This window comes from Phyllobates terribilis, unplaced genomic scaffold (assembly GCF_046119375.1).
Source record: "Phyllobates terribilis strain yellow unplaced genomic scaffold, ASM4611937v1 Scaffold_9__5_contigs__length_417890890, whole genome shotgun sequence".
Classification (NCBI taxonomy): Eukaryota; Metazoa; Chordata; class Amphibia; order Anura; family Dendrobatidae; genus Phyllobates; species Phyllobates terribilis.
This window is the reverse complement of record NW_027362769.1, coordinates 67,362,770-67,372,873: the sequence shown is the minus strand read 5'-3', so window position 1 is coordinate 67,372,873 and position 10,104 is coordinate 67,362,770. Positions and strand designations below refer to the sequence as shown.

Here is a 10,104-nt window from a genome sequence, read left to right as displayed (position 1 = left end):
GAGGAACCGAGCAGAGGGACCAGGTGCTACTCCAGGTCAGACCCCGGACACGGCTGTTGACCCACACCGGGGAATACAGGAACAGGCAGGTTAGGCTGGCACACAGACTGGTGGGTATAGGCAGACACGGCTGGTATGGGTGGATGCAGGCAAGCATGACTGGTATGCAGGCAGGGAGTTACGACAGGTTGGAGCACAGAGTGGATAGGACCCAGTACAGACTGGGACTCAGGAACAGAAACGCAGATGCGGTGGACAAACACAGCAGAGTGAGGCCGCCCGGAGCGGCGAGCAAGAGCAGAGAAAGACGAGACCGCCTGGAGCGGTGAGCGAGAGTAGAGCAGGACGAGACCGCCTGGAGAAGCGAGCAAAGGGTCAGAACAGAGCGAGACTGCCGGAGCAGCGAGCAAAGGGTCAGAGAAGAGCGAGACTGCCGGAGCAGCGAGCAAAGGGTCAGAGCAGAGCGATACTGCCGGAGAAGCGAGCAAAGTGTCAGAGCAGAGCGAGACTGCCGGAGCAGCGAGCAAAGGGTCAGAGCAGAGCGATACTGCCGGAGCAGCGAGCAAAGGGTCAGAGAAGAGCAAGACTGCCGGAGCAGCGAGCAAAGGGTCAGAGCAGAGAGAGACTGCCGGAGCAGCGAGCAAAGGGTCAGAGCAGAGCGAGACTGCCGGAGCAGTGAGCAAAGGGTCAGAGCAGAGCGAGACTGCCGGAGCAGTGAGCAAAGGGTAAGAGCAGAGCAAGACTGCCGGAGCAGTGAGCAAAGGGTCAGAGCAGAGCAGAACCGCCAGAGCGGCGAGCAAGGCAGAGCAGAGGGGACAGGGCTCTGTTCACACGGAACAGACAGGAAGGGAAAGGCAGAACCAGATACCCACAGTGTACTTGCAGTGAAGTAGCGAGTGGACCACAAACTCACAAACGGAAGTACAGTGACAACGAGCAGGAGTTAGGTACGAGTTCAGACTCTGCAGAAAAAGGGAAGATATGGGCGTAGAGAGAAACAGGAAACAGGCTGGAAGATAGTTAGGGCAGGAACAGACACTGGGAAAGGACACAGACAACAGATCTAGGTATGCGGCCCCTAGAGGGGGAAGGAACAGGCAAAGAGCGTGTTCACACGGGCCTGGAATTACAGCCTCCAGGAAAGGCAGCTGGCTAGAGTACACAGACAGGACACAGTTAAGACACGGGAACTGATACCGCAAGGCAGGAAACATAGACAGTACCTGGCACATCAGTGACTAGACGCCAACTGACAGAACAAGATGCTCAGGCAAGGATTCCAGGGAGGAGCTGGGTAAAATACCAGGTGACAGACAGCAATAGGCTGAGGACGCATTAGGGGTGTGTCTGCAGCAGCTACAAGAAACAGGAAGTTCAGCGGGCGTCGCCCTAAGCAGACAGAACAGAGCAGACCATATGGAAAGAAGACAAAGTGATAGTCTGGACTGGAAATCAAGTGCGCGCTCTTGCACAGTGGGAGATGGACCACTATGCAAGGACGCCGCCAGGTATGTTACAATGTATATGAGTATAGAATAGGAGGTCAGAAAAGCTCCTCTAGGAGTAATGTGAAGGTGTCCCAATATTTTTTTGCTGAATGTATTTATTTAAGGTGTAGGATCACCAAAGTAATTTTGCTGAGGACCATCAAATGATAAAACACAAAAATGTTGGGTTATTCAAAGATCATCAAGGGTAAAAAAAAAAACACAGTGTTGTGCACCTCCCCCTTGCATGCCCAATGCTATGCTTAAAGAAGCACTCCTCTTCCCATCAAAGTTTTTATCTTGTTAATATATTGCAGTCATCATATTATATAGCATGGTGTACTTACAATTGCTCATTTTGCCTTTCTACCCAGCTAATTCTTCTCTTTTCTCTGTTCTATGTAAAAACAGGAAGTCTCTTGTCCCTGCATTTATCATTCCCCACTTCAACTCCTGACTCAGCTGCTCCCTCCTCCCCCCTGCCAGGGACTTTTGCAGTCACTCCTGACTCATACAGAGAAAATAGACCTCCTGCTTCTACATAGAGCTTAGGATTCAGCTAATCAGCTGGGTCTGGAGTTGAAGAGGGGAATGATAAATGCAGGGACAAGAGATTTCCTGTTTCTACATAGAGCAGAGAAAAGAGAAGAATTTTTGGGGGTAGAAAGGAAAAATGAGCAATTGTAAGTACACAGTGCTATATAATATAATTACTTCAATATATTAAGAGGATGAAAACCTTTAATGGGAGGAGGAGGAGTGCTTCTTTAACACAATGTGACATAGTGTTCCTTTAGTAAAATAAAAAATAAAAAAAGAGGTAAAACTTTATGTTGACATATTCATACACCACCTCACAATGGCAGAGATAATGTTTAAAGTACTAGCTACTGGAAGTAGTCCATCATCCAAACTCAGAGTAGTTATTTTACAATATGTCATCATCACCATTGAGTGTCCTTCTTGTGGAATAATAAATCATCATCTGCATCATGAGAATGTGGCAGGTTAAGGCTACATCATTTCAGCATCATCAGATAAAGATACAGTTTGGTTCCATTTCTGCTTCTTTACTGATTGTATAAAATAGTGAAATTAAATTCCAGTTGAATTCAACCCTGTGAATTAAGTTCAATCAGTCGGCCGGCGAAAACAGCCGTTGTTCCGATGACACAGACGATCATGAACAATGCAAGTAGAATGTGATCCAGCACCATCGCGACAACCTTCCATTCTTCTGAAGCCTGCAGAAGCGACATGAGAAACAGGATAAACTTGAGAATTATTGAAAAGTGTTAGTACTTGTGCAAAAGGAAAAGCCATGAGTGCAGGATCAGTATGGGGGTGTATCCAAGCATGTGCACCAGGTGAGGTCGACGAGTGTTTTGGGTTGGGCTCCACCTCAATCCACCATATAAGTACAATTTGCAAGAAGGGGCTCATGATGCAAGCTGTATATGATTCACAACACTAACACCACCCTATAAGCATTGTCAGATCAGTGTTTTGGCATGAGCCCTGGCCTCTATCCCAAGGGCCCTTTCACATTACATTTTTCCTATGTTCAGTGGCCTGTCAGGGGGGGCAAAATGAGATTCGTGCTTATGACTGAAAATGATGCACAACAGAGCACACTGTGACTCTGCCTGCATCATTTTAGACAATGGCCCAATCAGTGAATATGTTTTGTGGAGGGGTTTTGATGTAAGCCCCGACGGGCCCACTGAACATAGGAAAAAAACACAATGTGAAAGGCCGCTTAATAAATATATTTTGCAAATCAAACAATGCTTCTAGAATCAAAGATCACAAACGCCATTTTTTTATTCTAAAATGTTCTTCATGAATCTGACAAAAGCCTCTATGTGCCTATCAAATTGGAGGTACAGTAAAAGCCCATATCTGTCACGGTGTGACTGTGGGATAAGAGATGTGCACCTATACTGACCCTCAGGCTAGGGGTACCTGACCATCCCTGTCCCAGGGTTACCCCTGAAGGTGGAGGTGCCTGGGCTTCATTCCTGCCTATGCTGCTAAGTAGCAGTATATGATGAAATAGAAAACAAGACAGACAGGGCAAAAATGGAAGCACAATCACACAACACTCTCTCAGGGAAATACACAGAGGAATATAAAGTGTACAGCCGGAGAGGCAGCAAAGTAATATAAAGACACCAAGGGGAAAAGAAAAGGCTTAACTGCTCTTAACAACTTTAGAAATAACCACTAATAACAAGGAGGAGTGTTTGAATCCGTGGATTTCACAGACCCTGACGCCGCCATGACAGTTGGAAATGTTTGAGAAAACCTCCTTGTGGCTATATCTCGCCATTGGCTCTGTATTACCTATGTGTACAATATGGATCTGTAATATGGGAATATGCATGAGCCCTGAATAACAATTTGGAAAAAGAGTAAATGTAAATAGTAAAGGCTGGTTTTCCTAATACAAAGCACTCCAAGATGACTGCGAGCAAGAAAGCAAGGTTGCATTCATATAGCAGTATTTTACAGTCCATGCTCGGACTGCCATGCCCAACCTGACAGTGGGACTTCTTAACTTGAACCAACAGGCTCATACAGTATATGCCTTTGAAGCTGTTCGTTCAGGTCAAGAGACAAGTGGTTGGGCTGACATTTGCAGCACCTTAAAATACAATTGTGTGAATGCAATTTTTGGCTGAATTTACACTGTGTTGGAGGCTTCTGCTAGAGGTATATGTCAGGAATATATGACAGAAACCTCAAGTGTACTATGCCATCTTTCAAGGCTACATAGTGGGATACAGTATGATGCCCTTGGTTTCCATTACAGAAAAGCACAGTATACATTTTTTTTTTTGCTGAATGTCCTAATATTACACATCATAATTGACTGTGCTATTCTATGCGACATTAGTTGCGTCCTTGAAACCCTACGGAGACATTAGAATGGTTTTCGGCTAAAATGAAAAGTCTGTAGTCACATTGCTGAATCGTGACATTGTGCACTGTGCACACTGTCACGATTAGCCGATATTTCCCATGCGAGTGGCCAGTCATGTGCCCTCATATATGCGATTTTCATACTTGCAGTCACATGCCAACTACACTTGAGCGCTTCTCTCAGTTCTCTTGTATTGAGAGAAGCTGGATAAGACTAGTCGGTACGTGACCAAAAGTATGGAAATCACATGTACAACGTATACTGTCACGATCCTGCAGTCACATAGATGGACTGCAGACTTTTCATTTCAGTTCGGGACACCCCTTTATAAAAATGAGAGGTTAAATAGGAATGTTTAGGTAATATTTCTTTTAAAATCCCAGTAGTACTAGATATTATTTCAGATCCAACTCGTGACAACAAGCTTTTGCTTTGACATTTCCACCGTGACTCCCACCATCTTTAGAACAAAGTACCCCTCTGGCTGCTCATGGCAGCTCCTGACCTTCTATCCCATAGAAGTAAATGTGAATGCCTTTTCATACAAAAACACTATTTTGGGAGTAGCACTATGCAGGAAAATGATCCAAAGTGACCACTGGATTTTTTTTCATGCTGCAGTCAGTTTGTTCAGTTAATCAATTGAAGCACCAAAGGGTCAAAGTTTGGATTTTGGACTTAAAACCTATTGTACCTTGTTAGATTCTTGGTCCGATTTCATGGTTTCTGCAATATATTTAAAACCTTCAATGGCGCTCTTCACATCAGGGTTCTTCAGGATCGGTGACTGATAAATCATGGCAGCAGGACCCAGTTTTCCAGAAATTTCAGAAATATCCATGTCTTCTGCAAAGACCTTCTGCCCTTTGTTTTCTTGCGAAGGCTGTTTCATGGTAGAGAAAAACATCAAGTTTGGTATTGTTTCAATAAAAATCTGAATGCAAAGAAAATATTTAATATTATTGCAGATTGTATTACAACAAACCAAGAAGACAACTCCAACCCCCCCTAATATGTCGGCTTAGATCCCGCCTCCCTCTGTTCACCATAGAGGAGAACTGCAATTGTTCACACAGACTGGACTTGTCCAAGAAAGGGTTTCAGGAGTGCGACCTGCAGTAGTCAGTATTTTTAGTAGACTGCACGCTGCTGACGTCTACAAGACGCTACAAGACAAGACGTCACGAGACCCTGGCATCCTGGCGTAGGCGGTGCAAAGACATCATGGCATTGTGCCGCCTATGCTCACTTGCTATATGTGGACAGGACTCGGTGTCTGTGATCATCAAAGTATCAAGATTAGGTGAGTATAAGCTTCCTTTTTAAGTGTGGTGATATAGAAGGGTTAATATTTTTCTAAGTTCTATATTTTTTTAGTATTTACTAGTCTCATAGTCTCTTATTATGTTTAAGATTTTTCTTTAGGTTTCATATTTGCCCTAATATTTTCCTATCTCATATGCAAAGGCTCTGAGAATCTGGGCGTTATGGGTAGTACACTGGGAAAGGCAGAATAGCTAAAAATCTCATAACATGTTTGTGAGGAGGAGGAGGCTGATGGACATTTCCAATGGGAACTAACCTTGTCTGTAAATGGTCACAGGGTAATAAACAGAATTGTTTAAGCTCACGACCGGTGTGCATTTCTTTTATCCGAGCACTCATGACAGAGAAGGCCGAGTCCCACAAATTGGCCTCACTGATGATCTCGTAAATCTGACTTTGAGTCAGAACAGCAGCTAAAACAGGGGTATGGAGATGGCATTAATATTATCAAAGTTGAGTGTAATCGTGACTTTATAGGGAACTCAGGGGGCATTATTACCTTAAGTGGGAATTAGGAGCATTATAACATTGAAACGCGAACACGGGCGATTTTAATGTCTAGGGTCAATAAGGTAGCACAATTACTTGGTAGGACGCACATGTGAGGCCTTTCTAGGAAGCATTACTTTCTTTGGATACAATTATAACTGTGTAGTAACACAAAGGGGGCACTATTACAGTTTGGAGGAACTGAGAAAATTACTGTTACTGTATGGGATACTATTACTGTCTGGCACTATTATTTTTAGTAGCACTATTGTTTTCAGGAAGCATTTTTTGGAAGGTAATTATAGTAGTGACTCAATTTAGTTCTTTGTGCAGTGATGGGGCAAATAGGGAGCAACAGGCAAAAAATTAGGGGTAGCAACAGAATGGGAGTTAGTGTAGGTTGTAAATAGGTGGAGATGGTACTGAAAAATGAAGACATCAAATGTGTCTATTATAAATGCTGCAGATTATTCCGGGCTGGAAGAAGTTGTCATAGCGGTCAGGGCCAGATGGAAAAGATGGAAAAAGTGAACGACTTCAATCAGAAAGAACATTTCTTGTAAGTCACTGGATTTCCCTGAACTGTAATCCATTATGCAGTCTGCAGAGGTGGAATTTATCACTATATGTTCACCGTGTGGTGGTCTTTTTATATAATTTTTTTTATTTAGTAATAATTTGATGGAACAATTTACTTATTATAAAGTGGTAGGTATATAATGATATTATTGGTAATTTTGGTCTTTGCAGTGTGTGTTTTTTTCAGTAGAAGTATGATAATATATATTCACTATGTAATGGTAATGTCAGTGATCATCGTGTAGCAATGTCCCTAGGTCTCCTTAACTCACCTTCCTCACCCAAGGTGGCATTGTGTGAGTACTTGGGGAGCGATGATGAGTGTTAATTACGATGACAGTAATAATAATTGCTGCAATAACAAGCACCATTGTAAAAAAATGTGCGAAACAACTGAAAATATGTCTTATATTCTAGGTTCTTCAAAGTAGCCACCTTTTGCTTTGATAACTGCTTTGCACACTCTTGGCATTCTCTTGATGAGCTTCAAGAGGTAGTCACCGGAAATGGTTTTCACTTCACAGGTGTGCACTGTCAGGTTTAATAAGTGGGATTTCTTGCCTTATAAATGGGGTTGGGACCATCAGTTGTGTTGTGCAGAAGTCAGGTGGATACACAGCTGATAGTCCTACTGAATAGACTGTTAGAATTTGTATTATGGCAAGAAAAAAGCAGCTAAGTAAAGAAAAACGAGTGGCCATCATTACTTTAAGAAATGAAGGTCAGTCAGTCCGAAAAATTGGGCAAACTTTGAAAGTGTCCCTAAGTGCAGTTGCAAAAACCATCAAGCGCTACTAAGTAACTGGCTCACATGAGGACCGCCCCAGGAAAGGAAGACCAAGAGTCACCTCTGCTTCTGAGGATAAGTTTATCCGAGTCACCAGCCTCAGAAGGCTAAGGACAGGCAACAAGCAGAAGAGACTTGTTTGGGCTAAAGAACACAAGGAATGGACATTAGACCAGTGGAAATCTGTGCTTTGGTCTGATGAGTCCAAATTTGAGATTTTTGGTTCCAACCACCGTGTCTTTGTGCGACGCAGTAAAGGTGAACGGATGGACTCTACATGCTTGGTTCCCACCGTGAAGCAAGGAGGAGGAGGTGTGATGGTGTGGGGGTGCTTTGCTGGTGACACTGTTGGGGATTTATTCAAAATTGAAGGCATACTGAACCAGCATGGCTACCACAGCATCTTGCAGCGGCATGCTATTCAATCCGGTTTGCGTTTAGTTGGACCATCATTTATTTTTCAACAGGACAATGACCCCAAACACACCTCCAGGCTGTGTAAGGGCTATTTGACCAAGAAGGAGAGTGATGGGGTGCTACGCCAGATGACCTGGCCTCCACAGTCACCAGACCTGAACCTAATCGAGATGGTTTGGGGTGAGCTGGACCGCAGAGTGAAGGCAAAAGGGCCAACAAGTGCTAAGCATCTCTGGGAATTCCTTCAAGATTGTTGGAAGACCATTTCCGGTGATTACCTCTTGAAGCTCATCAAGAGAATGCCAAGAGTGTGCAAAGCAGTCATTAAAGCAAAAGGTGGCTACTTTGAAGAACCTAGAATATAAGACATATTTTCAGTTGTTTCACACTTTTTTGTTAAGTATATAATTCCACATGTGTTAATTCATAGTTTTGATGCCTTCAGTGTGAATGTACAATTTTCAGTCATGAAAATACAGAAAAATCTTTAAATGAGAAGGTGTGTCCAAACTTTTGGTCTGTACTGTACACCCTGAAAACTTCAAAACACACATTAAGAAAAATAATGATAATTTTTGGAAGAAGTAGCCCAGACACTCTCATGATTTCTGCATGCAATGCTAGTTATCACCAGTGGCGTATAATTTGAAGCTCCTAGTCCCAATGAAAAAACCCCTATTGAGCCCCCTACTATCACGGGTCTTTAATAATATTTTTTCAAATGACCTCTTAGGCCCCACTTGGTTTTAGGGCCCAGGTGCAACTTAATCCCCTACACCGCCTATTATATTCCCCTGTTTATCACCCCAGCGTACTCTATACCTGAATCAGTGGGCAGGTAGAAAACTAAGCCAGTTAAAAAGGAGAAAAGCAGACAGGGGATGATGACATTCACACGAAGTAAAGAGAGAGACGTTGTAAGACGAAGTGGTAGGTGATATCCAAGTATGGGACACCAGGGCAGCAGGCATATTCGACCCAATGTTTCCAGCAGCGGTAATCCTTCATCATCCACTCTCCACTCTCCTTGAAGTTACTGAGATCTGGACGGTCACTTTCCTTGAAAGCAGAATATTAAATATATCAGTCATTTAGTCAATCTATTCTCTATTACATGCCACCAGCACATTGCATTCCTGGATCAAGAACATCATAGGGAGGTTATTTACTTCTTGTCCTTGTACACATTGCTTGCAGTACTTGGACTTGTGCATGTATCATACAAGCCTTATAGCAGTGACGGCTATATTCCTATCTCAGGCAGATAAATTAGATGAATGTTGTCCGAATGTGACAATTTCAGCAAGACCGACCTACCATCTGATGTTTAAGGGGGTCTCCCGACTCTCCCCTCCATAGATGATGTAAGGGAAAGAAGGATTGGGCAGTTTCAATGTCTAAAAATAATCCACCGCCAGAGGTGCCTGGCAGGAGTCTTCTCCTCTCTCCATTGAAATCTCATGAACGCTCGGCTGAGCTGAATGCTCATATCTACGGGGAATTCGGGAGAGATAGTGGTTTGCCGAATGAACGTTGTCTTATGTGTATGGCCAGCTTCACTGTCTTCTATGCTTGAGGTAGCTATGACTACACAAAAGATGTCACCAAAGATGAACGCCATACCATGTGTTTTCAATGGTGCTCTGGTATAGAGGGGCCCATCTCTAGTTAGTCCCATCCTTTCTGTAACTGGGTGGTAAACACCTGTACACAGGGTTGGACTGGCCCACCAGAGAGCCCTGGCTTCTCCTTCAGGAGAGTTCATAGTGCAAACCTTGCAGCAGCTATGGGGCTCTTGAGTGGGGGAGAAAGGTGGACCCTCAGAATCAAATCCTCTAGTGGGCCCAATGTTCTTCAGTCTGACACTGCCTGTACAAGACTCAACCCACCAGACTGGGGCGGGCATACCAATGGAAGAACCTGTGCAGCTGCACAGGGGTTCAAGAGGTAAGGGGGACACCACCACCTCGAAAGCAGGGGGAATTGTGCATTATGATAAGTTATTGGACTGTAAAGGGCCCATATATTGTTCTTGCAAAGGGGCCCTCTGCTTTCTGTAACCCCCACTGCCTCCAGGGGTAATGCATTGTTAG

At 43.8% G+C, this 10,104-nt stretch overlaps 1 protein-coding gene across 1 annotated transcript; it reads right to left on the bottom strand.

Moving 5' to 3' along the window:
* Window positions 1–2,599: 2,599 nt before the first annotated feature.
* On the bottom strand, window positions 2,600–9,225 carry LOC141161297 (acetylcholine receptor subunit alpha-1-B-like). The gene is made up of 5 exons (XM_073646111.1): window positions 9,181–9,225; window positions 8,907–9,070; window positions 7,080–7,200; window positions 5,108–5,347; window positions 2,600–2,731 (listed from the first exon to the last, which is right to left on the bottom strand). The coding sequence occupies exons 1-5, from the start codon at window positions 9,223–9,225 to the stop codon at window positions 2,600–2,602; spliced, it is 702 nt and encodes a 233-aa protein (XP_073502212.1).
* Between the last annotated feature and the right edge of the window lie 879 nt (window positions 9,226–10,104).

Bases quoted from the DNA above. Each gene is read 5' to 3' on its own strand.
- LOC141161297 (XM_073646111.1), bottom strand. From the start codon at position 9,225: ATGCACAAGTCCAAGTACTGCAAGCAATGTGTACAAGGACAAGAA. The intron at 5,348-7,079 runs GTGAGTTAAGGA...CTTTGCATTCAG, and splicing joins TGCCACCTTGGGTGAGGAAG to ATTTTTATTGAAACAATACC. The intron at 2,732-5,107 runs GTACAATAGGTT...TCGCTTCTGCAG, and splicing joins CGGACCAAGAATCTAACAAG to GCTTCAGAAGAATGGAAGGT.